Source organism: Lepidochelys kempii, chromosome 18, assembly GCF_965140265.1.
Source record: "Lepidochelys kempii isolate rLepKem1 chromosome 18, rLepKem1.hap2, whole genome shotgun sequence".
Classification (NCBI taxonomy): domain Eukaryota; kingdom Metazoa; phylum Chordata; order Testudines; family Cheloniidae; genus Lepidochelys; species Lepidochelys kempii.
In genome coordinates this window covers 2397714-2424945 of record NC_133273.1, presented here as the reverse complement: position 1 = coordinate 2424945, position 27232 = coordinate 2397714, and the positions used below count along the sequence as shown (strand labels likewise).

General features: G+C 61.3%; 1 protein-coding gene across 17 annotated transcripts in view; it reads left to right on the top strand.

The window, feature by feature from the left end:
• Positions 1–27232, top strand: part of RAP1GAP (RAP1 GTPase activating protein) — a 185431-nt gene that overhangs the window by 125620 nt on the left and 32579 nt on the right. For 7 of the 17 annotated variants that reach the window (XM_073316419.1, XM_073316411.1, XM_073316420.1 and 4 more), the window contains 16 exons: positions 1689–1724; positions 3916–3963; positions 5964–6146; positions 7677–7862; positions 10819–10922; positions 11068–11146; positions 11649–11702; positions 13660–13743; positions 14680–14780; positions 15017–15146; positions 15679–15834; positions 16926–16997; positions 17463–17549; positions 18074–18214; positions 22471–22602; positions 26480–26557. In XM_073316419.1, coding sequence (XP_073172520.1) covers positions 1707–1724; positions 3916–3963; positions 5964–6146; positions 7677–7862; positions 10819–10922; positions 11068–11146; positions 11649–11702; positions 13660–13743; positions 14680–14780; positions 15017–15146; positions 15679–15834; positions 16926–16997; positions 17463–17549; positions 18074–18214; positions 22471–22602; positions 26480–26557 — 1653 coding nt within the window. In that variant the 5' untranslated portion in view covers positions 1689–1706. The remainder of the gene's footprint in view (positions 1–1688; positions 1725–3915; positions 3964–5963; positions 6147–7676; positions 7863–10818; positions 10923–11067; positions 11147–11648; positions 11703–13659; positions 13744–14679; positions 14781–15016; positions 15147–15678; positions 15835–16925; positions 16998–17462; positions 17550–18073; positions 18215–22470; positions 22603–26479; positions 26558–27232) is intronic. The other 10 variants (XM_073316417.1, XM_073316418.1, XM_073316415.1 and 7 more) reach the window with 9 other exon arrangements.

Here is a 27232-nt window from a genome sequence, read left to right as displayed (position 1 = left end):
TGCCAGGGCTGTGCAGGAGGAACTCGGCCGAGTACAGCTGGAACGTGAGTCTGGCGCAAGGGCAGCATCTCGGGCACGCAGCGGCATCAGCATCGGGGACCCTGGGGCCTCCAGCAGCCTCTGCCTGTCCTGGCTGGGTTTTCTCGGGTGGTGCCTACCAGTGACCCCGACCCTTGCCACTGGCCCAGAGGAGCATGGCAGAATGGCAGGAGGGGATGCAAAAAGCGGGTGGATGGGGCTGGGATGCGGGGGAGGCAGTGAGAAGAGCTGGCCTGGAGGGGGATTGGGTGGGTGGGAGGAGCCCCCAAACCAACGAGGGCGTCCTTTCCAGTCTAGCTGTTCCATATGAAGTTCAGGGCTGTGTGTTCCAGCCCTTTTGCCTGCTCCAGCTGGGAGCCGCTGAGCACGCAAGGGGCTCTGAGCTGCTGCCAAGACAAGTAATTAAGGGCTATTGCTTGTGTTAGAAGGGAAAGTGGTTAACGCTGCACGCCTGGGGGTGAGCAGGGGCCCGCACCGTGTGTGTGCACATGGGGTGTGTGTCCAGGAGTGCGTGTGAATGAGTTCTCAGGGGTGCACATGGGGGTGGGGGTGTGCGCAGTGGCTGTAGGTGTTTGCATGTGGGTGTTTGAGGAGGGTGTCTGTGTTGGCAGGTGTGTCTATGTTCAGGAGTGTGTCTAGGTGCACAAGGGCGTTTATGGGAGGGAGGGGAGGTTGTGTCTCTGTGTGTGTGGATTCCTGTACGGGGCCATGTGCCTGTGTACACAGCTGTATCGCAACACAAGTGAGTTTACGTCTGTAGCTACGTATCCGCTGGGGGGCTAACCCTGCACGTGGGTATCTCAGTAATTGACGGGGGGGCCTCACCCGTCTAGCAGCTCTGTCCTTTGGCGAGCGAGCTCCTACTGCCCCCACCCCCTGCTAGTGCCCAAAGAGCAGGGCACATTGGGGCTCTCCATGTAACGTGTCTCGGGAAATCCAGCCCATTGTATCCGAGCACAATCAATGGCTCAGTCAACTCCCACCTGGGACAGGCCAGAACTGCCCCAACCCTGCAGGCTGAGGGGCGCATGGGCTAAAAGGAGGACAGCTCTCATCCCATCCCCTTTGGGACAAAGGCTGACTGGCTTGAGCAGGGAGTGTTACCCCTGGGTCACATAGCCAGCGTGATTCACTGACTGCCCCGAGATCAGACTCAGCTGGGGAGGGAGTACCCCGGCTGTGGGGGTGTCAGCAGAGGCCTGAGGCCAGCGCAGTTAGTGAGGGCAGATGTGGGGCAGATGTGGGGAGTGAAGGGGACAGGGGCTGGGATCTGGCTGGAATTCAGGCTGTCTCTGAGTCTCATCAGACCTACCCCTAAAGTCCTCCCGCTATCCTAGCCTGCCCCATCTGAGGCTGATGGGGGCAGCCTGGCTATCTCATGCAGGGCACTGATGGCTGACCTATGGCAATGGGGGCTCTAGGCCTGCTGGGATTGCAGACCAGGGTCAGTGTTCCCTCTAATTTTTGACAGGCCGTGTGCGCAAAAAAATTCTTCTGTGCAAAATGTTGAGTTTCTGTGCAAATTTTTGTGTGCGCTGTGTTTTGCTGTGTGCGCAGGGTTTAGGATCTGTGTGCACACGCACACAGCTCAGAGGGAACAGTGGTCTCGGCCCTTCGTGCTGATGCAGGCTGCTTTCTCTCTCTTGCAGACCTCAGAGTTGTTTGAGATGATCGAAAAGATGCAGGTGAGTCGCCTCCCTAGAGCTGGGCCCGTGGCTGGCTGAGCAGAGCAGAAGGGAGGAAGGAAGGTGCAATACATACTAGGAGGCATGGGTGGGGGGCCCACGTGGGCTCTGGTGAGCCAGCCAAGAAGTGGAGGCTGGTTTGGGAGAGCAATTACCATCTCAGCCCAGAGATCTCCCTCACACGCCACCCCCAGCTGGGATGAGAGATCCGTCAGGGCCCCTGTGTCAGGCCCTGTGTCCCCTGGGAGAGCCCAGGGCAGGAGCAGTCCTTGGGGCTCAGGGATCGGAGGAGGCCGGACAGGTTGTCAACTCGTATTATTCAGCAGAGGCTGTCGCTGTGGCTGGAGCCTGAAGAGCTTTTAACTGAGTTTTTCAGTGTTTTGCTGCAGCTGGTTCAATACATTCCTGGAGGGGACGGGGCATGAATAGGGTCTCCTCTGATGCAGCAGGTTGAGCAGAGACGGGGAGATGGGGCTGCTGCAAAACCCATGGTGCTTTCTGGAAAGGCCCTTTGCACTGGGCTCCCGTCTCTCAGGAGCTGTACAGGGTTCCCAGTCACTGCTCGGCCACCGGCCCTCCTTGCTTTTCCTGCCTTGACCTGCCAATGCCCTCACTGCTGACCCTTCCCAGCCCTTCCAGTTCTGGGGACCCCCTACACACATCTCCGCCGACCCCCCTCAGTGCTGACCCACAGCCCCCTCAGCCCTTCCAGTTCTAGGGACCCCCCTATACACAGCTCTGCTGACCCCCCTCAGTGCTGACCCACAGCCCCTTCAGCTATTACAGTTCTGGGGTCCTTCTACACACAACTCTGCCGACCCCTCAGTGCTGACCCACAGCCCCCTCAGCTATTCCAGTTTTGGGGACCCCCCTATACACAGTTCTGCCGACCCCTCAGTGCTGACCCACAGCCCCCTCAGCCCTTCCAGTTCTAGGGACCCCCCTATACACAGTTCTGCCGACCCCTCAGTGCTGACCCACAGCCCCCTCAGCCCTTCCAGTTCTAGGGACCCCCCTATACACAGCTCTGCTGACCCCCCTCAGTGCTGACCCACAGCCCCCTCAGCTATTCCAGTTCTGGGGACTCCCCTACACACATCTCCGCCGACCCCCCTCAGTGCTGACCCGCAGCCCCCTCAGCCCTTCCAGTTCTAGGGACCCCCCTATACACAGCTCTGCCAACCCCCCTCAGTGCTGACCCACAGCCCCCTCAGCCCTTCCAGTTCTGGGGTCCTTCTACACACAGCTCTGCCGACCCCTCAGTGCTGACCCACAGCCCCCTCAGCCCTTCCAGTTCTAGGGACCCCCCTATACACAGCTCTGCCGACCCCTCAGTGCTGACCCACAGCCCCCTCAGCCCTTCCAGTTCTAGGGACCCCCCTATACACAGCTCTGCCGACCCCTCAGTGCTGACCCACAGCCCCCTCAGCCCTTCCAGTTCTAGGGACCCCCCTATACACAGCTCTGCTGACCCCCCTCAGTGCTGACCCACAGCCCCCTCAGCTATTCCAGTTCTAGGGACCCCCCTATACACAGCTCTGCCAACCCCCCTCAGTGCTGACCCACAGCCCCCTCAGCTATTCCAGTTCTGGGGTCCTTCTACACACAGCTCTGCCGACCCCTCAGTGCTGACCCACAGCCCCCTCAGCCCTTCCAGTTCTAGGGACCCCCCTATACACAGCTCTGCTGACCCCCCTCAGTGCTGACCCACAGCCCCTTCAGCTATTGCAGTTCTGGGGACCCCCCTATACACAGCTCTGCCCAGCGGGTTCAGCACGCGAAGCCAAGCTCTCCAAGTGAGCAGAGCTGAATGGCTTCCTGGGGCTTTGTAGCCTGGACTTGTCCCTGTCCTGAAGCGCTGCACGGACACACGGCAGTATGGAGAGCCTTGCATAGCCGCACAGCTGCAGGGACAGCCGGCGCCCCGCCCCAGCTGTGAGTTCATGCCCCGCTCGCAGAGCACTCCTGCCAGGTGCTGCCACAGGTAGACACAGCCCCCGAGTCCCACCCACAGCCATCGACTCAGAGGAGGTACAGAGCGGGGACAGCCATGCGGCTGTGACCCACAGCTGCCTGCAGATCTGTGCCAAGCAGGAAGCAGCCCCCACCCGCAAAGCAAACACACACTCTGGTGCTAGGGCCCACGCTCAGGGCCAGCCACTGACTCCCTCTTCCTTGTTGTCTCTCGCAGGGAAGCAGAATGGATGAACAGCGATGCTCCTTCCCACCCCCTCTCAAGGTAGGCCCCAGAGGATGCTGCATGGGGGCAGGGGCATTGGATCTCCCTCCCCCCAGCACATTTGGGGTTACCCACTTATGCTGGGATGCCCTCTGCAGTGTCGGATGGGGCCTGCGCTTTGCACCATGCGGCGCGCTGCGGGCTGCAGCCGGCTCTGACGCCCCTCGTGCTCCCTACCGAGCACGAGCTGCGGCTCAGCACCCACAACCAGAGGGGCTCTGACGAGAGGCAGAGAAACTGATGTGCCCCTGGCTCTGAGGGCTGCTCAGCAGGAGCTGTACAGGGTTCCCAGCCACTGCACAGCCACCGGCCCTCCTTGCTTTTCCGCCTCGACCTGCCGACCCCTCAGCGTGACCCGCACCCCGCAGCTATTGCAGTTCTGTGGTCCCCTCTGTACACCGCTCTGCCGACACCCCTCAGTGCTGACCCGCACCCCCTGTCACGGGGTCCCTGGGCGATGCTCTGGAGCTGCTCCCTATGAAGCCAGGCGGGACTCTGGGGGAGCCTCCTCTCTGGGAGCAGCCTGTCTGCAGGACACACAGCTCACCCGGCTTCCACCTTCCTAGGTCTGACCTCAGAGCATTCAGCCTCCTCTGCCCCTCCGTGCGCTCTGCCCCTCACAGCGAGTCCTGGGGAAGCCAGAGGGTCTGCATACACCCTTCTCCCACCACCTAGATACTTAAGAACTGCATAGGTGAAACTGAGGCACCACCACAATATTCAGAGAAAACATTAAGAACAGTCCCACTTTGTCACACCCCCTCAGCTATTGCAGTTCTGGGATCCCCCTACACACAGCTCTGCCGACCCCCTCAGTGCTGACCAGCAGCTCCCTCAGCTATTCCAGTTCTGGGGACCCCCCTACACACAGCTCTGCTGACCCCCTCAGTGCTGACCCGCAGCCCCCTCAGCCCTTCCAGTTCTGGGGACCCCTTACACACAGCTCTGCCGACCCCCACAGTGTGACCCGCAGCCCCTCAGCTATTCCAGTTCTGGGGACCCCTTACACACAGCTCTGCCGACCCCCTCAGGGCTGACCCGCAGCCCCCTCAGCCCTTCCAGTTCTGGGGACCCCCTACACACAGCTCTGCCGACCCCCGCAGTGTGACCCGCAGCCTCCACAGAGAAGCTGTCAGCTGTTCTGCAGCGTAGTTTGTGGGGAAACAGCGGTGGGAAGGTGGGAAGCGGAATGAGATTATCTGACTCATTCTCCTGGTCGCCTTAGGCAGGATTTGAACCCCGATCTCCAGAGGTGACAAGCTAATGCCTTCAGAGGGCAGCTCCAGCTGGGATGGGCGTCCGCAAGAGCCATCACCTTTTCCCAGGGGGCCGGCTGTAGCGTGTCCACCCTGTCTGCGGCAGCTGTGCGGGAGGCCAGTGGCCGCGGAGACGTCCCTGCTGGGCTGTTGGCAGGAGAAGGGACCGTTGATTGACAGAGCCAGCAGAGACAACAAGCAGTGGGCCAGCACCGTTCACTGGCCTGACGGCATGCCACCCACAAGGGCGCTCGTCAGTGTCGCTGCTGATCTGAATGTTAACCTTTAACGGTGTCCAGGGGGTCACGGGATAGCCTCTGACCAGTCACCTCTCTGGCTTTGTTCCTCGATCGCCTCTGCAGGGGGCTGGCGCCTAGTGGGCCTGGTGGGTCCTGCCTGCCCCATCAGGGATATTTGCTCCCCTTTCCAGTGCCTGCCAGGCCCCTTGTGCAGCACCCCGGTCTACAGTGAGGCGTCCCATTACTGGGCAGCACTGCGGCTCCCCTGGGGCAGAGACCTGTCTACACTACAGCTTCGACTACCAGTGCACGCCCCAAAGTGCTCTGCCCTCTGAGCTCCACTCCCCAGGGTAGATGTGCCTGCTAGGCTTCTCCGTCTGGCAGGTCCTTGGAGGAAGGCCAGGCTTGGCTGGGGTCCGGGGTCCGGGGGGCAGCAGCAGGCCTGGCTCTCACGCAGGGCGGACTCCCCCAGTCGATGAGCCCCTGGTGTGTTTGTGTGTTTCAGACCGAAGAGGATTATATTCCGTATCCCGGCGTCCATGAGGTAACGAGGGTGCCTGTGCTCTGCCTGTGTCACATTTGTGTTGCCGTGGAGACCAGAACCCGGCCTGGGGTGCTGCACATCCCCCAAGGCATGGTCTCTGCCCCAAGGAGCTTCCAGTCTAAGGAGACAGGTGACAAAGGCCAGGTGGGGCCCGCTCTGCCCAGCCACCCGCAACTGGCATTGCAGCAGGGCAGGTCTAGAGGAGGGCAGTGGCCAGCCCAGGATGGGAGTCCCAGGGAAGGCACAGAGGGAATGGGATGAAAAGGGGAGTAACGAGGAGACAAGCAGGGAGGGGCGGGCTGTTCTGCGGCGTCCCCAGCACTTGCTGATCTTCCCCTTGCTGCGCCAGGCCAGCGCCTGAGCCTTGCAGCCTTTGGCTGCCCCTGGCAGATCGCAGGGTACACTGGGCGCTTGTGGGGATGGTGCCATTCCCCGGGAGGCGCTGGGAAATCCCCCGGCTCCCCGGGGATCTCAGAGTAGCACCAGGAGGGTGGGGTTGGAGTGGAAGGGGTGGGCATGGTTACCAGGCCAGGGTACTGAGGCCAAGGCTCCATCGTGTAGGAAAAGGGCCCCAGGGTCTTTAACAACCATTAGCCTCCCTGCCCTGCCTTAGCGACTGGCAGAGGTGTCCATCTCTCCAGCAGCAGGCCGGGGCGTTGCTTCAATAGAGACCAAGAGGGAAGTGCTTCCTATTGAAATTTATCTGCCTCCCCATCAGCCAGTTCCTGCACAGACATCCTGGGCCCGACGCTGGCTGATTTCCTAGGGTGCTGCTGAGTGTCAGGCCGCTCTGAGAACAAGCTGTAGCTCTTGGATCACACTTGCCACCCAGAGCTCTTCAGGCACTTTACAGCCCCCTTTTACAAATGAGGCACGGAGAGGGGAAGGGACTGGCCAAGGTCACCCCACAGGCCGGGGCAGAGCTGGGAAGAGACCCAAGTCTCCTGAGGCCCAGGCCAGTGCGCTAAGCACTAGTCCCCGCTAGCTTGCTCTAAGGCAAGTTATAAGGTAAGAGGGTTCAGTGTACCCCTCTTTTGGAAGCCTCCTGGTGAGCCCATGAGCTGTCTGTTCCCAGCTGTCTGGGGGTGGGCTCGGATCCTAGCAGATCTCCTACGCTATGCAGCATCTGGCCTGGCCAGGCTGTGGACGGGTGAGTGGGGAGTGGTGGTGATTAGCCAGTCGTGAGTGCTCTTCTCCCTGATTGCCCCAGCATGGCGCCGGGGGTGCTGTGCTCCTGGTGGTAAAACCAAGCCTCTCTGCAGTTCGCAGTGTTGGTGTAGCAGGGTTGGTCCCTGGATATTAGAGAGCCGGGTGGGAGGGGAGACCTTTCATCACCTCAGAGTGCAGGATTAGGCTCAAAGAAAGATGTTCCCCCACCCCGTTGTGTCAGTGCTCAGCCTGTGCTCCCGATGGGCCTGGTTCCTGACAGTGAGCACTGTCCTGCCTCCCTCAGTGCCCTCTTGGCTTCCCATTCCTCTGCTGTGCCCTTGGCTGCTGTCTTGGGCCCCTGAGGCCGACGAGGCGAACGCTTCGTTTGCGAAGGCCTCTGGGCTCCTTCCGAAGAGTGGTGTTGTAGAGATCCTGGGCGCATGCTCCGCAGGCTGTGTGTCTCCACACCAGGGTCGCGGGTCAGCATGCCCCAGTGCAGTTTCCTGGCCCTCCCTCTCCCTCCAGGTGCTGGGGCGCGAGGGGCCGTTCCCCCTCATCCTGCTGCCACAGTTCGGGGGCTACTGGATCGAAGGCACCAACCATGAGCTGACCAGCATCCCCGAAACCATGTCACTCCCGTCTCCAACCTCCAAGGTGAAACTGGAATGTAACCACATGGCCAGGATCTACAGGAAGCATTTCCTGGGCAAGGTAAGCACTCCTTCCCCACCCGCCCCCCAGCACCCCCTGGCCCTGGCCCAGCAGGAAGATGATCCCAGCGCTCGCCATGCACTGCCTTTAGCACAGACTGGCCGTTCTCAGTCCCTTTGCTGGTGATTCCCCGACCAGACCAGTTTCCCTGGCTCCCGGTGCTTGTGGGACTCAGACTCCCTCTGGTTTCAATGGACTTTGGAGCAGGCTCATACTGGGGTTCTGCTTCATTTGCAGGCTCAGGACAGCCTACGCTGGGGCTAACCCTTGTGTTCTCTGCCCCTGGAACAACCCGGCCGAGCCCCATCGGGCCCCCCAAGGAAGCCATGTGGCAAATTTCCTGTGTGAACAGGACGGGGGGACTGGGATTGTGGGAATCGAACAAGGAAAAGAAAGGCCTTTGCCTCAACTCCTGTTTGGGGAGAGAGGCTTGGGGAAGCAATAGTGACCTGGGACATCTTGCTATCGGGGGCGCCCAGGATGTCCCATTGTCAGGGCTCCTTAACACACAAACCATTGTCTGATTTCAGATCTCCCAAGAGCCCTGCCCTGCCCAGCTCCCAGTCCCTCCTCCCAGGCCTGGGACTCCCAAGCAGCTCTGGCAGTTCGCCTGCTCCCAGGGGACATGCAGCTGGGGACTAGCCAGTTTCCTGGGGCTCAGGGGGAGGAGCGGATCCTGCTAGCGTTTGGATCCAGTTTAGGGGTCTGGTTAGCTGGTGAGCTGAGGCCCCTTTAAGATGCTCTGGGGCCGTAAAGAGGCCTTTAAGGGAGCAGAAACGGCTTCCGGAAAAGCCACCCTATGCGGGGGCCTCCCTGAACAGTATGGAGTTGGTGTCAGGGCTCTGTGCCAGCCATGCTCCCAGCCGGCATAGGGGGTGGATCGGGAGCATGGTTGGCATTTGCTGCTCTACAGCAGTTCTCTGCTTCCCAGGGGCCCTCCACCCCACTCCAGGGGCTGGGCAAGTCACCAAATAGGGGGAGTTCAAATCTGGCTTCAGGCCTCCCCCTACCCCTCACATGCACAGAACTGAGGTACCTGAGGGCAGGTGAGGTTGGCACCGACTCCAGTCTCTGCCGGTCGGATCACAGGATCCTGCTAGGGCTGCATGGTTGGAAGAGCAGCACTCTGTTATTCTCAGTCAAACAGGCCTAAGCCTGGGAAAGCCCATGCCATGGCCTGAGGGCCCCTGGGCTCTCCTTCAGGGTGTGAGCTGCAGTCCCGGGCTCTGTTTGCCCAAGGATCTCACGCTGTTTGCTGGAGTACTTACATGTTGTTGCTTTTCTGCACCCCTTGCTGCTGGGATTAATTTCCTGGCACCTGGCCGCAGCCTGTCTCTTTCATGAGGACTGGCCCTGAGCCATGCTAGCATGAATCACCCCTGCACCCTCCTCCGATGGCTAGAGCACGTCTCCTGCCCCCTGCCGATTGCATTGCTGCATCCCTTCTGCTCCTACTGTTCCAGCAGAGCATTGTGCTGGGGCCTTGTTACACGCCGTACAGCTCTGGCTGTATCCGCCCCGTGGGGTTGAAATGCTCCCTGGACTCAGCTGTCTGTCTGCACTGTGCTTCACCCCATGCCGGCAGGACTCCGGGGACTGCAGCAGGCTGGAGCGCGTTGCTGGCTGTGTCACAGTGTTCTGGCCAGCGCTGGTGTCTTGGTGGGGAGAAATGTTCTGGGGAAAGGGTGTGACACCCCCAGCAGTGCTGAGGGACGGACCTTTACTGCACATCCCCAGTCACCTGGCGTGAGTCGGGGCTACCCATGGCTAATCCCTCTGGAATGTGCCCAGGGCCATGTCCACTGGTCCCAGGGATGGCGCTCAAATCCAAAGGCATCAGATTGGCAGCCCAAGCTTTGCCAGTGTTGGAAATAGACCCTGCCTTTGGGGGTAGGGATGGCCCACCCTGCTCTGGGGTTTACTCCCTGTGTGTCGGCCCTTCCCTCTCCCCATGGGCAAGGCCGACCCATTGCACCGTGATCGCAGAGGGGGCAGTTTGCGCTATGGGCTGGATCCCACAATGCAGCTGCTCTGGGTGCCCCTCGCTTGGGGCTCGGGGCACTTGGGAAGGTCCCTGTGGTGTCACTGTGTTAGAGCATCTGAACCCCCCAGATGGCACCTCCAGGTCCCGGCCGGCCCCGGTTCATGCAGCCAGGAGTTGAGGGGTCTGGCGTGCAGGAGTGTGCCGCTGGAAGCTGGGAATGGCTCATTGGCCAAGTTCACCTGCAGCTGGCGGGGAAGTGCGAGCAGCAGCCCAGACTCCTTGTGGTTCCCTGGATGCATCCCCCAGCTGCGCGGCCCGCTGGTCTCTGAGGCTCGTTGGGTCCCTGGCTCTGTTGACCCCTGAGCCTGCAGCAGGCCGTGGAGGGGCGCGAGGTGTTGACAGACCCTGTGGGACATCTCCAGATCGTGGGGTCCTGCTCCAAGTCCCGAGCGGGGGCTGTGCAGGACATGCCAGCCTGGCCCAGCAGCCTGTGGGGGGCAGCGCTCAGCATGCCAGGGAGTGGAAGGGGTATGCGCCTCTTCCAAGGGGCGTATGAGCTGCAGCAGCCAACATGGGACCCATCAGCCACTCGCAGCCCCCCGCCCTCCCGTGCATGGTGGCAGGTGTCTGACCTGCTGCCTGAGCCTAACCGTCCCCCAGCAACTTGGTCACCAGCTGGCCCTCACCTGCCAGGCTGCGCAAGACTCTAGCCAGCAAACTGCCCCTCCCTTCCTCTGTCGCCTGGAGGTGCCGCAGGCCTTGATGGGGGCACCCCACCCGGCTCAGCGCTGGGGCCCAAGGGGCAGAAATCCTTAGCTCCTGCTCACGGGAGCTGGGATGTCATGTGAGCCCAGGAGGGCAGCTGTTACCCCAGGGGGCCACAGTGGACCAGAGAGGGGACCAAAGAGCTATGTCCACCCCCGCTGGGAGGCTGCTCTCTGGTCTCTCAGTGGCTCATCTGTTTCCCCCCAGGAGCACTTTAACTACTACTGCCTGGACACGGCACTGGGCCACCTCGTCTTCTCCCTCAAGTACGATGTCATTGGTGACCAGGAGCACCTGCGGCTGCTACTCAGGTGAGCGAGGGGCCCTCTGCGTCCCCGGGGCAATGCCCGAGCCACAGAGCCTGGATCATGCTTCCTCCCCCATCTGGGGGGGCCAGGTGCCAGGGCTCTCGGGGCGCCCCGCCTGGTCCTGTGACACCCTCGACTCTTATTGCAGAACCAAGTGCCGAACCTACCACGACGTCATCCCCATCTCCTGCCTGACCGAGTTTCCCAACATCGTGCAGATGGCCAAGGCAGGTACCTCGGCGGGACCCTTCCAGCTCTGGTGCCCGGGGTTACCATGGGCTGAGCCTGTACCCTGATCTCACTCAGCCCTCGCACAGGCCAGGCCCCATTTCCCTGCCTGAGGAGTGCTGAGGAGAGTGCTGGGCCGTGGGGGCCGATTAGTGCCCTATGGCCGGGACCACTTCTGGCTCCAGCGGGGGTTCATTTTTCTGCAGCCTGTCCAGCGGCCGTGACCAGCAGGCCGGGGCACTGTGGGTGTACGGCCTGTTCTCTCCCAGAGCACTGCAGTCGATAGCCTGGTGGGGGGCAGGGGCTGTGCAAGGGCACACACACACACACCCCCCCCGTGCTCCCTGAAGGGAGCCTGAGAGAGCAGAGAGCGTCATCCCAAAAGCCCAAACATGTGGGCTCTGGCTGCTCCCATCCACGCTCCCCTCCTCCTCCTCCCCGTGACACGTGCACACATGCGGTTCTGAGTCGCACGTTCTCACTCTCTCGTCACTGTTTCAGCTGGCGTGCGAGGACGTGAACGTGGATCGGTTCTATCCGGTGTTGTACCCAAAGGTAGGCTGGCGGCAGCGTGCAGGGGGAAGGAAGCCAGCCTGAACTTTTTGACAGCTCCCGCGCACGCTCACACCCCGAGCCTGCCTCCGCACCACTGGGGGCTCCCACCAGGGCGCCCAGCAGGGAACCCCAGCCTTCAGCAGGCAGCAGGATGTCGGAAGGGCAGGCTGGGCATTCCACAGCCAATCAGAACTTAGTCCAGCTTTAGCCCCAAACCTGACCCTGGCTGGCTCCTTTGCCAGGTTTGCCGGTGGCCAGAAGCGGCACCGCCAAGCCCCACCAGGGAGCCTTTTTCAGGGTGCTCCCGGCCCAGCGCAGAGCCCCACCCAGGGGTTTAGAGGAGCTTCACAGGAGAGGCGCCCCGTCCCAGGGGCTCACCTCACTGGCTGGGTTTATATCAGGGCTGGCCTCCTTCTGCTCCCTGACTCCAGTGCTGAGGCGTCCCCGGTGCCCAGGCACTGACGGGTGGGATTTGCACCTGCAGTTAATGGTGGAGTGAAGCGCAGCCCCGAAAAGCAGGTCTGTGTGGAAAGGCCGCTCCTGCTGGGAGCTCGCCTCTGGCAAAGTGCTCAGCTCAGGGCATTCTGTCTTGGGCTGGGCCGGGGTCCTGCTGCTCCATGGCAAAACTCCCACCTCTGGGTTGGGGGTGGGGGGTCAGAGGAAGCCCTGGGACTCGGGAGAGTCCACCCCTCCCACAGCACATATCTGAAGTCCACTGCGGCAAGAGGGGGATGCCAGGAAGCACTCTGGTTCCCCAGCCAGCAGGAAAGAGAGGGGCATCCCTGGGTGATGTCCCGATTTTATAGGGACAGTCCTGATTCTGGGGACTTCTTGTTATATAGGCACCTATTACCGCCACCCCCATCCCGATTTTTCACACTTGCCCTCTGGTCACCCTATCCCTGGGTGACTCCCAGACCCCCCTTCCCGCCACATATCCCAGAGCTCTTGTTCCATCCTGTGTCTGCTGACAGCCAGAAGAGCATTGTGGGTAACCACATGTGGATGAAGGCACAAAGGGCTGGATTTGGAAAAGAGCTCAGGTCCCGGCTGCACCCGGCGCCCTCTGCTCCGCGGGTCCCCTGCCCCCAGGGCCCTGCTCTGCGGGGGCTCCTGGTCGCTGTGCTAGGAGTTTGCACAGAGCTGTGTGAGGGGCCTGGGCTTGCGCCAGGTGGGGACAAGAACCAGAGTCCTAGATCTCAGAGATGGGAAAAGCCTGTTAGAGCCGGCCCAGTCCCTGTCTGTGCGGCTTGTTCCTGCTCTGAGGGCTCCCCTCACCCACCTGCCACTGGGAGGAAATTTTCGAATGGGACGTTTTTCCACTGGAAATGCCAGTTCAGAGACAGCAAACGTTCCATGGAATCATCTCGCCTTGGTAAATTCCTTTCCAAATGGAAATGAAGTGCTGTCTGCGGGGCTGGAGGCGTCCTGCCAGGCATGGGGCGTCCTTGTTGGGTGCGGGGCTGGAGGTGCCATGCAGGGCTGAGGGCGTCCCATTCGGAGTGTCCCATTTTGATCTTTTCCAAACGCAGCATTTCAGGTTTCCATTTTGAAGGAACTTTTCCTTCCAGGTTTTTTTTTTATTTTTGAGTGTCATATCTTATAAAAATAGGGCAGAAAGTGGTGCTGGAAAGGGAAGGGTTAGATTTTGTCAGAGCTTCGATTGGCCCCAGATGAATTTTCTTTCAGAATTTTGGTTTGTGAGAAATTTCAAATGTTGTTTTCATTCTGGGATGGAAGAAATGTTGAAATCATGAGACCGCCCCTCCTGAAATCCAGATTCTGCATTGCTCCACGCCTCACACCCCACACCTGCCACCCTGAGAGGAACCCGCCCCATGCAGCAACCCTGCCTTGCATGGATCGTGAGTCCTCCCAGGGCCGGGTCCCCGTCACAACTCAGAGGGAGCAGCGGTTCCTGGCAGCTGGATGTAACCAGCCTCTCCCATCTCCCCAGGCCTCTCGTCTCATCGTCACCTTCGACGAGCACGTCCTCAGCAATCACTTCAAGTTCGGCGTCATCTACCAGAAGTTGGGCCAGGTGGGTCAGTCTCCATGCGGTGGGGGCTGGGCTTTCTGGGACAGTGAATCGATCCCATAGGGAGCTGGGGCTACCCCAGCCTGCCAGTCTCCACCCCTGGCTTTCCCCTCTCACAAGCAGCCTGCGGCGGGGGCGGGAGCCCCCAACCTTCCAGCTATTGCTCCAGCTCAGCATAGCTGTTGGTGAGCAAAAGCGGCTGGAACTGGGTTGCCTGAACCCACCGGGGATGTCTCCCTGGCATCCCACCCTCCCAGCTGCTTTCATCTGAGCACAGCCACGGCCCATTTGCTTTGCCAAGAGCTATAATGGATTCAGGAGCCATGGCTGGGACTATCCAGCTAAACCACACCCTTGACTACATAGCGTTTGCCCTGGTTCTGTTACCGGGGCTGGGGTGGGGTGAAGAGCACCACCTAATGGTTAAGGCTGGGAACTGTGAGTCTGGAGACTTCTGTTCCCTGCTTCTCCAGTGACCCTTTACAAGTCATGTACCCGTGCCTCAGTTTCCCCACCAGACAAATGGGGAGAACCCCGAAGCTGGGTGCACATACAGGCTGTTGGTTAGGGGCTGCAACAGCACTAGATGAAGGATTGCGACAGCTTCTCCCCAGAACTGGGCCCCAGTGGCTGCCATGCTCTCTGCAGGCACGGCAATCGGCAGGTGCTGTAGGGGCATTGCGGGTTCACTCTGCGGGTCAGAGCTCAGCTCACGGCATAGACTTGGGGGGAGCTCGGCCGCAGAAGAGGCTCTTTGCTCCTGCACCCTTCCAAGCGCCATCTCCGCTAGGGGCTCCTTTGCCCCCCCTCACAGACTCAGCTTCCCTCCAGCCAGGCTGTATGGACAGGCCTCAACCTGGCACAGCCCTGGGCTCATGCTAAGCTGGGCAGGGGGCCCGGCCCTGTCCTAACTCCTCTGGTTTGCTGGCCTTGTTGCAGACGTCCGAGGAGGAGCTGTTCGGCACCACCGAGGAGAGCCCGGCGTTCGTGGAGTTCCTCAACTTCCTGGGCCAGAAAGTCCAGCTGCAGGATTTCAAGGGGTGAGCGAGCTCCTGCCAGCCTGGGTCTGCCAGGCCTGTGTGTGGAGAGGAGGGAGGCTGGTCCCCTGCGCTGCTCTGGCCCCTTTTTGCTAAGCCTGTGCCACTCGCTGTCCCATCCAGTGGGTCTCTGCAGGACAGATCGGCCTGGCCTTGCAGATGCTGTCCCAGGCTCCTTGGGAGTGGAGGGACAGGGCGGGGTGGGCATCTGCCTGAGGCCTGGGTCTCTTTGATGGCAGGTTCCGGGGGGGGCTGGACGTGACCCATGGCCAGACGGGAACAGAATCTGTCTACTGCACCTTCCGCAGCAAGGAGATCATGTTCCACGTGTCCACAAAGCTGCCCTACACCGAGGGTGACGCCCAGCAGGTACGAGAGAGCTGCAGTACCCCCCCAGCAGGGGCTGCGCGCAGACATGCAGGTCTGCACACGTGGACACACACGCTAAAGTACAGCCCCGCACAGCCCCTCGGCCGTCATGTGCACACACCCCACCCCCTTCATGCACCCACCTGCGGCCCTTTTCCTACGCAGTCACTGTGACCAGTGTGACTCCCACCCCAAGTGGTTCTGCCCCAAACCAGCCCCCTCCTGCACCCCCCACGCAGCCCCTGGCCTGCTCCCCATGAGCTCTAACCCAGCCCCAGCCCCCCACTGGAGTGAAGAGACACTCGCTAGTGCCGAGCCCTAACTCGGGCCAGAGGGAGGTGGGGTATTGACAAGGGGCAGCCAGGGGATCCCCCATCCCTCCGGCTTAGCCTTTCCGTGCTCCTGCCCCTCACTGAGCTCCCAGTCTCCCTGATCTATCTCCCACCACTTCCCCTCCTCGACCCGTGCTGGGCCTGGCTGTCTTGGCATGGGGCTGGGGCCGCGGGAGTGACGCCCTCCCCGCTGCGCTCAGTTGCAGAGGAAGCGGCACATCGGGAACGACATTGTGGCCATCGTCTTCCAGGACGAGAACACGCCCTTCGTGCCGGACATGATCGCCTCCAATTTCCTACATGCCTACATCGTGGTGCAGGCGGAGAAGCCCTGCTCCGAGAGCACGCTCTACAAGGTGAGCACATGCCCAGGGGCCTGCTCGCAGCCCGCCAGGGACCCAGCCCAATGCGTGCAGCACCACCGAGTTACCAGGGCACTAACAGGGCAGGGGTTGGGCCACAGACCTGCTCCCAGCTAGAGACTGGGACCTGAGGGAACAGGACTGGGCAGAGCACTGGGCATGGGAAGCAATCCATGAAACTCAGAAATGGGGCACAAGGTTGTTAATATGGGAATGACAGTCCCTAGAGGTTAGAGACAGGGGCTGGTCGTCAGGACTCCTGGGTTCTGTTCCTGGCTTTGGGCGGGGGGTGAGGTCTCGGGATGAAAGCAGGGGGCCGGTCGTCAGGACTCCTGGGTTCTGTTCCTGGCTTTGGGTGGGGGGTGAGGTCTCGGGATGAAAGCAGGGGGCCGGTCGTCAGGACTCCTGGGTTCTGTTCCTGCTCTGCCACTGACTCTGTGTGATATGGAGCCAGTCCTTTTGTCTCTCTGTGCTTCAGTTTCCTCTTGGGGCTAATGATCATGTGAGTCCCGAGATGAAGCATGGGTGTTATCACTGCTCCCCCTGGGATGCTCACTGGAGGAGGGGGAGCCCTGTCCAGAGCGCATGGCCCTGGCATGAGGTGCTTGAACCCGGAGTCAGGCTGACGCTGACCCAAGGACACTCGTGGACCTGAAGTGGAAGGCCCTGGTTCAATGCTGAGCCCCTGGTCCCAGTGATCTGGGGAGATGGCAGCTCTGGGGACAGCAGCATTGCTGTCAGCACATGCCACAAAGAGTCCTGGCCAGAGGGCTGGGCCCATCATCAGGGGGCGGGAGGACACTGCTCAGCACAGCCTAGCAGGGTGGGGAGGGTGAGCTCTTGGGCAGGCGTACCTCTCGGAGGGATGCTCCCGGGCACCAGCAGGCCCCAGCGTTCCTGCCCAGGCTGTCGGGCGGGTGATTCCCCTGTGCCACAAAGACACCCCAGTGTCCAGTAAGTGGTGCAAGGCAGGGGGCCCTGAAGGAACGAGCTGCCCACCCAATCTGGGCCCTCCCTTGTCTAGACGTACCCACTGGCCTGGCAGCGCGTGGCAGAGGAGGGGCTCACAGCGCCATGTCTTGCAGGTCTCTGTCACAGCCCGGGATGACGTGCCTTTCTTTGGCCCCCCACTGCCTGACCCAGCTGTCTTCAGAAAGGTGAGAGGCGAGGAGGGCCAGCTGTTGGCCCCAGGCAGGCACTGACCTGCCCAGAGGGGACATGTTGAACTTCCCAGTTCCAGGGAGCTTCCTGGGGCCAGCTCGTCCATCTGCACTTCCAGACCAGGCTGGCCGGGGCTGTGTGCTTACGGGAGTCACGCTCTCCGCTGGGAATGCTGCTCTCACTGGACAGGGAGCCCAGGGAGGCCTCAGAGCAGGGATCTGGGCAGCCAGCCATAGAGTCTGCTGGTTACTGCCCTGTCCCATTGCGGTAATGCCTGGAACTCAGGGGCTGGCAGGGCCAAGGCCAGAGCCAAGTTAGGTGGAGCTTCCTCCTGCTATGTGCTAGTCCCACCACCAGGGGGTGCTCAGCCGCTGCCAAGTCGCCCGGGCGGATACTGGCTGCCTGGCAAGCTCATTCCCGAAGGAAAGGCAGAGACTGACATGGGGTTTCTCCTCCCGCAGGGCCTTGACTTCCAGGAGTTCCTGCTGACCAAGCTGATCAATGCCGAGTACGCCTGCTACAAAGCCGAGAAGTTTGCCAAGCTGGAGGTGGGTCAGGAGCCACATGCCGGGGCTGCATTCTGAGCTGGCATCCTCTCTAGCCCCCCCAGCAATGCCCAGCACCTGCCCTCCCCTCACCCATTGCCCCTCGTCTCATTCTGGCCCGACCTGTCTATCCACAAGCCCTCATTCCTGTGAGAGCCAATGTGCTGCAGTGCCCACGTTAGGGCTCTGGGAGCAAGGGTGGCGAGACGGTGCCCTTGGTCGTCGGCTCTGGGGCCAGGGCCAGGGCCGTGCCTCGCTGCAGACTTGCATGCAGTTGTTACGCCGGGCCCAGGATACAGGCACTGAGCTGGTTCTGTGGCAGGGCAGCACGTGCCAAAGGCTCCTGGGGATGGCCCCGCTCTCCAGGGCCGACAGCCGGGCACCGAGCAGGAGCCAGGGGCAGAATCACAACTCGTCCTCTTTCCCCGCAGTACTCGGTTCCCTCTGCCCCCTTTCTTTCTGATCCCTAGTGCCCCCAGCCCGTCCCTCCAATGCCGCTAACACCCCCTGTGCCCCTCCTGCCACAGGAACGCACGCGAGCAGCTCTGCTGGAGACGCTGTACGAGGAGCTGCATGTTAACAGCCAGTCCATGATGGGCCTGGGCGGGGACGAGGACAAGCTGGAGAACGGCAGCGGGGGTAGCGGGGGCTTCTTCGAGTCCTTCAAGGTGAGAGGGGCGTGGCACAGTCCCTGGCAGTGCAGCTCTCCAGCCAGGGACTGCCAAGGCCTAGGAAGCTGTGTGGCAGCTTAGAGCACTGGGAAGAAGACAGAAGATCTAGGCATGTGTTGGAGGGCAGGGGGAACCCACACTTTTAGCCCTTAAAGCAGTGGTCCCCAAACTTTTCAGTCATGCCCCCTGTTACCCCTCTTTGCACCCCCCCACATCCCCGTTGGGAGCCAGAGCCAGGAGCAGGGCCACAGCTCCTGAGTGGGTGTGTGGGTGCGGGGGCAGAGGCTTGAGGGTGGTTCTGGGGCCAGGAACGGGGCCGGAGACTGAAGCTGGGGGCAGGACTGGGGTTGGGGCTGGGAACAGAGCCACATGTGGGGGCAGGGCTAGGGCCAGGGCCAGGAGCGGAAGCCATGGCTGGGCCACAGTTGAGGGAGAAGGCTGAGGGTGAGGCTGGGGCTGGGGCCGTTGCTGGAGCAGAGCTGGGAGCCTGGGGGCGGAGGGGAGCTGCGTGGCACTCCAACTGCACCCCCCATGAGGGCTGGCCAGGGCCCCACTGCGCTCATCCCAAAGTTCCTCCGGGCCACCCTAGGTGGGCACACGCCACAGTTGCAGGGCTCTGCCTTAAAGGGATGTAGTAGAATCCAATGGTGAGAGCAGAGGCTGGGAGGCAGGAGTCCTGGGTTCTATTCCCAGCTCTGCGTGTGACTGTGGGTCAGTCACTCCCCCACCCTGCCTCAGTTCCCCCATCTGTCAAAGGGGGACAGCGTGCTGACTGGCCTCTGGGTTCCCTGCATGGAAGGGGCTAGGGGAGGATTGCCATTCTGTTGTAGGCTGTGTGACGGGTTCAACCACAGAAACCCCCTTGGCCCTCTCACCTGATGTGCTGAGACTACCTCTGAGCCCGTTTTCTCTGCCCGTTTGGGCCTCCAGAACCCTGCCTTGTTGAGCCAGACAGACTGCAAACACAGATCCAGGTCTGAACCACATCCCCCAAAGCTGCAGACTTAACTGAAAACAGCTTAGGAAGTGCTCCTGTCTCTAGCACCCAGACACCCAGTTCCCAATGGGATCCAAACCCCAAATAAATCCATTTTACTCTGTATAAAGCTTATACAGGGTAAACTCATAAATTGTCTGCCCTCTATAACACTGAGAGAGAGATAGGCACAGCTGTTTGCTCCCACGGGTATTAATCACTTATTCTGGGTTAATTAATAAGCAAAAGTGATTTTATTAAATATAAAAAGTAGGATTTAAGTGATTCCAAGTAATAACAGACATAACAAAGTAAGTTTCAAAGCAAAATAAAACAAAATACGCAAGTCTAAGCCTAATACATGAAGAAACTGATTACAAATAAAATCTCAGCCTCAGAGATGTTCCAATAAGCTTCTTTCGCAGACTGGACTCCTTCCTAGTCTGGGCCCAGTCCTTCCCCTGGTACAGTTCTTGTTAGCTCCAGCTCAGGTGGTAACTAGGGGATTTCTCATGACTGAACCCTCCTTTGTTCTGTTCCACTCCCTTGTATGTTCCACCCCCTTGTTCTGTTCTACCCCCTTGGCACAAGGCGGGAATCTTTTGTCTCTCTGGGTCCCCAACCCCCCTTCTCAATGAAAAAGCACCAGGTTTAAGATGGATTCCAATACCAGGTGACATGGTCACATGTCCTGTGAGACCCCAAGCCTTCATTCTTCCTGGCCTGACTCACAGGAAGGCTAGCAAATAAACAGCCATTTACAACAAATTGTCCTAGTTGATGGGAGCCATCAGGATTCCAAACCACCATTAATGGCCCTCACTTTGCATAATTACAATAGGCCCTCAGAGTTATATTTCATATTTCTAGTTTCAGATACAAGAGTGATACATTTATACAAATAGGATGACCACACTCAGTAGATTATAAGCTTTGTAATGATTCTTTACAGGAGACCTTTTGCATGGAGCATATTCTAGTAGTATTATATTGACACTCATTAGCATATTTTCATAAAGTCAAATGGAGTGCCACATCACAGGCTGACCTGGGGGCCCAGCCATCTCTGCAGAGGGCTCAATGCTCCCTCTGGCAGAGTTGCCTGTGAGTGGCCGGTGTGCTGAGTTTGCTCATCAGTTTTGCTGTCTGGGTCTCACCTCGGGGAACTCTTGCTCCTACCCGCCCGGCCCAGGGGGCACACCTAAGTTCCCAGCAGCGCTGTGACGCATGGGGTGCAGACGGACTTGCCCAGCCCTGCTGACCTGGCCTGGACGAGTTGGGTAGAGAAGTGTGTCCAGCTGCTTCCCAGGGACCTAAGGGGAATGTCAGCTCTTAGGGAAGCCCTACATCCACAGAGGACGAGGGTGAATCTGGCTCTGGCCCACAGGCCTTAGCCTGCACTAAGTGGGTTCATGGGAGCTGCACCATCTCCTGCATGCCCCTGGCACAGGGACAGACCTAGCCAAGGACGGGGAGGGGACGTGGCTGCAGACTAGCAGTGAGGTGTATAGTGTCGTCCCTTGACTCTCAGGCACATCCGCAGCTCCCCATATTAGCCAGCAGGGGGCACTAATAAGCAGGACTCCCATTGTCTCCCCCCTCCCCACGTCTGTCTCCCTCCCAGCCTGGCTGGCAAGCACCTGTCTGAGTCTTCCCCTTGCATGGGACTGGCACCCCGCCGGCATGGTGCTTGCATGCTTCGCTCACCATGGAGCACAGCACTGGAGCTGGGGCGGAGTCTGGCAGTGCGCCCGCCTGCCCTGCTTGGCAGCCAGCCCCCCACGCTGCCACCTGTCTCACCCTGCTGCAGCAAAAGCTCCTCCAGGCAAACAGCCCTTCGTGAGGGCTCAGCCATGGCACCTGCCTCCAGGCAGGCCCAGCAGAAGGATCGCAGCCCTCTGGGCAGTGGGGCCACTCCTACACAGGGGGATCAGGGCACTGGGAGGTTGTGGCTGAAAGGGGCTGAAGGAGTTGGGTGCCCAATGCCCAGGGGATCACCACAGCTTTGAAAACACCAGCCTCGGTGACTTGTTCAAGGTCACACAGGGAGGCAGAGTTGGGAATAGAACCCAGGAGTCCTGGCTGCCCTAGACCCTACTCCCTTCCGGCGTGGAGGGTGTCCTGGCTGCCAGTGCCCTGTTTTGAGCACTAGACGTGATCCCTTCCAGAGCTGAGAGTGGAAGCCAGGACTGCTGGTGCCAATCCTTGCTCTCGGCACTAGCCGTGTTGGCTTGTGGGTTCCTTTGTTTGGTGGGACAGGAAAGTGAAACATGTCCCAGGCTGTGCCAGCCAAGTCCTGAGCATCCCCCCAACGACGTACAAGTGAACTGAAGTGTGCAGTGCTCCTTTCTGCTAGTTACAGCCCCAGACCAGGAGCCGGATATGCCACCTGCCCCCATCTCCTCCCTGCCCGGTCCCAGCGCTGAGCCAGCTGCCGCCAGCCTGCCCCAGCCCAGCTGGAGGTGTCGGGGAAAGGCAGGCGCCCTAGGACGGGGCTGGGAAGAGGAGCTGCTCGGATGGGGCTGGCACTGGGCTGGGACCTTGGTACAAGCACTGGGAAGCCTGCAGCAGGGAGTGGGCAGCTTTACTGTCCCCCACAGCTGGGCAATGCCCCTCCAGTCTGCTCATGCTCTCTGTGCTGCGGGGGCTGGCGCAGCAGGCAGACGGGTACCTTGGGGAGTGGGGACAGTGGGAGGGTCCTGGGGAGCGACTAGGAACTCACTGTGCTCGAGGAGAGAAGTCACTGTGTGGAGTTGCCTGGGCTCATAGGCCACATCCAGTGAGTGGGTTATCCCACAGCCATTCACGCAGGCTGGCGGCAGGTTATCAATTCTCAGGCTATAGGACAGCAGCTGGTTGCTGCAGGGGTCAGGCAGGAACCCCTTGGCCCACCATGAGCACCCCTTGCAACGTACATTAGTGGGAAGGGGGCTTTTGCCTTCTTCTGGAGCATCAAGAGTTCTCCATTGCCAGGGTCTGGCTCATGGTCCGGTCCCACCCAGCATAGCCCATGCTCGAGGTGACAGGCCCAGCGCATGCCACCACCCACTGCCATTTGTCCAGGGGAGCCCAGTGTTGGGGGATGGGGTTTGTCTCAGGCTCTGCTCCCCACGACCCCCTCCTTGCTCCCCGGAGCGTGTCCCAGTGTCTCTCCCCTCCAGCCTGCTGCAGCTCTCTGCTTGGGCCCAGGGATGGCCGGCGGCTGTGGGCTGGCAGCCCTGAGTGCAGGGCTGCCGTGGGGCAGGCAGCGAGTGACAGTGACTGAATTCCCTTCCAGCGTGTGATCCGCAGCCGCAGCCAGTCCATGGACGCCATGGGCCTCAGCAGCAAGAAACAGAACACGGTGTCCACCAGCCACAGCGGCAGCTTCGGCCACAGCAACCCGGACATGGCCAAAACCGCGGGCACAGTGAGTGTGACCATCCCCGCACCCCTGCCGGGCCTGCTTCTGCTCTGAGCCCCACCTGTGTGACCCCCTCCTGCCCGAGCCCCACCCCCGCTCTGAGCCCCGCCTGTCTGACCCCCTCCTGCCCCGAGCCCCACCCCCGCTCTGAGCCCCGCCTGTGTGACCCCCTCCTGCCCCGAGCCCCACCCCCGCTCTGAGCCCCGCCTGTGTGACCCCCTCCTGCCCCGAGCCCCACCCCCGCTCTGAGCCCCGCCTGTGTGATCCCCTCCTGCCCCGAGCCCCGCCCCCGCTCTGAGCCCCGCCTGTGTGACCCCCTCCTGCCCCGAGCCCCGCCCCCGCTCTGAGCCCCGCCTGTGTGACCCCCTCCTGCCCGAGCCCCGCCCCCGCTCTGAGCCCCGCCTGTCTGACCCCCTCCTGCCCCGAGCCCCGCCCCCGCTCTGAGCCCCGCCTGTCTGACCCCCTCCTGCCCCGAGCCCCGCCCCCGCTCTGAGCCCCGCCTGTCTGACCCCCTCCTGCCCCGAGCCCCGCCCCCGCTCTGAGCCCCGCCTGTCTGACCCCCTCCTGCCCCGAGCCCCGCCCCCGCTCTGAGCCCCGCCTGTCTGACCCCCTCCTGCCCCGAGCCCCGCCCCCGCTCTGAGCCCCGCCTGTCTGACCCCCTCCTGCCCCGAGCCCCGCCCCCGCTCTGAGCCCCGCCTGTCTGACCCCCTCCTGCCCCGAGCCCCGCCCCCGCTCTGAGCCCCGCCTGTCTGACCCCCTCCTGCCCCGAGCCCCGCCCCCGCTCTGAGCCCCGCCTGTCTGACCCCCTCCTGCCCCGAGCCCCGCCCCCGCTCTGAGCCCCGCCTGTCTGACCCCCTCCTGCCCCGAGCCCCGCCCCCGCTCTGAGCCCCGCCTGTCTGACCCCCTCCTGCCCCGAGCCCCGCCCCCGCTCTGAGCCCCGCCTGTGTGACCCCCTCCTGCCCCGAGCCCCGCCCCCGCTCTGAGCCCCGCCTGTGTGACCCCCTCCTGCCCCGAGCCCCGCCCCCGCTCTGAGCCCCGCCTGTCTGACCCCCTCCTGCCCCGAGCCCCGCCCCCGCTCTGAGCCCCACCCCCGCTCTGAGCCCCGCCTGTCTGACCCCCTTCTGCCCCGAGCCCCACCCCCGCTCTGAGCCCCGCCCCCGCTCTGAGCCCCGCCTGTGTGACCCCATCCTGCCCCGAGCCCCACCCCCGCTCTGAGCCCCGCCTGTCTGACCCCCTCCTGCCCCGAGCCCCACCCCCGCTCTGAGCCCCACCCCCTGCTCCAAGCCCTGTGCATCTGACCCCGCCTCTACTCTGGACCCACCTCTTGCTGTGAGCCCTGACCACACCCCCTGTTCAGAGCCCTGCCCCCAACCTGACCCCACTCCCTGCTCTGTGCTCCATCCCAGCTCCACCTGACCCACCCCATCCCTCCTCCCCGCATCTCTCTCCCCCTCCTCCCTGTGGGCCCCCCTGCTCACTTCACTGCCATGGGCCTCCCATTTCCTCTCCTTGTGCCTGGCTTTAATTCTGCCTCAGCCCTGCTGCCCCTGCCTTCCCCACCCCACTGCTCCCTATTCAGTGCTGGGCCCCCCAGCCTGCCCCCAGACCCTTCAGCCTCCTGCAGGGCAGCATCAGGCAGCACAGAGCCCGGACTCGCTGAGGATGGGAAAACGTGTGTGGGCCCTGGGGTCCTTCTCTGGGCACATGAGTGACTGCCACAGTGAAACCCCCCATTCCTCTGTCCCAGCCCCCACCCAGTCCCCTCTGACCCCCCGTCTCCCACCTGTTCCCTTCTGTGCCCCCACAGCCATACAACCACACCTGTCCTTTCCCCCTTCCCTTCGATGCAGCCAGAGCTCCAGCATCACAGAGGGGGGCCTTGTCCAGCCCTCTCTCATTGCAGGAGGGGCACTGGGGGATGGTTCCCATGCAGAGCTCGTGGGGGCAGTGGGATCCTGCCTCGCAGCATTCCCAGGGCGGTGCCAGGAGGATCTTTGATCATTGCATTACTGCCTAGCTGGTGGCTGGCCAACAGAGACCTGGAGGCAGGAAGCAGGTCCAAGAGAGGGGCAGCCCTGACCTCTTCCAACAGGCCAAGGCTATGTGTAACCCAGGACTGCCTTGGCAACCCACCGAGAGCCCAGGGGCTGCACTTCATTTGCGTAGAAATGTAGCTGCCATTTAAATCAAAGGAGCAGGCTGCGAATTCCTGTGTGTGCTGGAGGTAGGGTGGGGCTGGGAGGCCTTGGTGGGAGGTCTCCTTGGACTCTGACGACGGTAGGGACCAGGACCAGCCCTTTATTTCCATGGAAACATTGCTGTTTGCAGCAGTGTCTTCATGGAGTGGGTGCGGGGAAGGGGTGGGCCCATATGGGTCCCATGGCTCTGCCATCCCTGCAGCGGCACTGCCCTGCCCCAGTGAAACCAGTGGAAGCTCTGCCACGTGCTTCGCTGGGAGTCAGGACTCCTAGGTTCCTTGCCCAGCTCTGTCACTGACTGGCTCTGTGACGTGGGGTGAGTCATAGCCTTGCTCTGTGCCTCAGTTTCCCCATCTGTTCCAGGGAGAGAGTGGGGGCTGTGAGGCATATTAATTGATGCCTGCAAAGTGCATGGAGATCCCGGAGGGAAGGGGCTAGGAAGGGCAAAGCACCGGTGGCAATCCCCTCTGGGAGCAGGAAGAGGAAGCACTAGCTTCAAGATGTGGGTGAGTTCACCCAGTCCTCAGAACCAGCCCGCTGCCAAGCTCTTAGGTGCTGGCGTCATCGTGTGGCCATGCCGCTGAACTGCACTCCAGCTCAGTTTACAATCCAGCACCCAGCTTCCTACCCTCCTGTGTGGCTACCCCCTTGTCCAGTGGTGGCCCTGGCTCAGATCGGTGAGGGCAGCAGCCAGACAACGTCTGAGGGATGCAAGGGACGTGCCAGCTACTGGGCGCGCTGGGCAAAAGAGGGCTTGTTTGCATTAAACGTGCATGTGCCTCCGAAGGAGGATCTAGGCCTCAGAGTTTGGCGGGGAAGGAGACTGGGCCGCCCTCAGGGTGGATAATTTGCCTGCTGGTGTTACTGCTCTGGAACGCCGGGCTCCATGGCTGTGCTGAGCGTGGCAATGGCCAGTCCCCCAGCACGGGCTCCTGCTCCTACATAGTGTGACCAGATGGCAAATGTGAAAAATCGGGACGGGAGTGGGGGGTAATCGGTGCCTATATAAGAAAAAGCACCAAATATCAGGACTGTCCCTATAAAATCAGGACATCTGGTCACCCTATTCCTACGGGAAGCCATGGACAGCAGGAGCTGAGCCCCCTGGTGCCCAGGGATCGTTGGCTGGGCCTCAGGGAAGGAGAGGTGCCAGCAGTCTGGGGTTCTATCCCTGGCTCAGACACTGACTTGTGGTGTAGTCTTAGGCAAACCATGGCCTCCTCTGTGCCTTTGTTTCCCCAATTGTGAGAGATTGACCTGCCCGGGGCGGGGTCCAAGGAGGAATTTGCTTTTGTCTGCAAAAGTTGCCTTGAGCTAGCCCCCTTTCTGCTGTGTCCCACAGCTCTGCCCCCTTTCCCAGCTGCTCCCCACCCACCCTCCTCTCTCCCCACTGTGCAAGTCCCACAGCTCGCCCCAGACCTTCCCATGAGAGCTGCCAACTCCAAATCCACCATCCAGCGCCAGTAGCTGCTCAGTGGGGATCCCCACCACACGTACAGTGTCTCCCCGCATAGCCCTCCAGGACACCCACATGCGCATCCAGCGACGGGCAGCTACGGGGTGCTGTTAACGAGCCCTTTGTTATGATGGTCAAGCCATTTTTTTTGCATGACTCTCTTCTCTTTTTCTCCCCCCTCTCTTCTCCCCCCACCCTGCTCTGCTTCTCTCCTCTGTCTGCTTACCAGTCATTGCTTGTCCCTGGAAAAGCGCCAAGTAGGTGCGGACGTCGAGGCAGCGCCATAGGGATAGGAACCATAGAAGAGGTTGATGTCTCTCTCTCTCTCTCCCTCCCTCCCCTCCCTGCACCCCTCTCCTTTCTGGAGCCAGCCCTGTACATGCGATGGGGTAGCTGGGCCGTGGTGGGGACATTGGCTGGCTGGGCCTGGCTGCCATCCCAGCATGAAGGGCATCCCAGCTGGGCAGTTCGGGGCATCGGGTAGGGAGAGAGGCGTGTCAGCCTCCATGGCACCTACTGCCTTCACCCCTGCCTGGGTATTGGCACCCCAAAGACCCTTGGTCATGCCGCCTTCCACGCCTTGCAGTGTCCAGCCCTTGCAGCTGCCTCCCTTCCTCACAGCTCAGGGCCTTTCCTCTCCTCAGGCCTGGCAAAGTGGAGCAATTCCCCCTCCAGCCCTCTGCCCGGGCCTGGCCTCACTGCAGAGTGAACTTGTGTTCTCACCAGCCTTGCCCCCTGTCCCGGAGTCCCCGGGCGATGCTCTGGAACTATTCCCTACAAAGCCAGTCAGGACTCTGGGGGAGCCTCCTCTCTGGGAGCAGCCTGTCTGCAGGGCAAGAAGCTTCCACAGCTTCCACCTTCCTGGGTCTGACCTTAGAGCATTCAGCCTCCTCTGCCCCACCGTGCACTTCCCACAGTGAGTCCACACAGGCAGGGCTCCTGGGGAAGCCAGAGGGCCCTGCACCCCAACTCCTCACTCAGC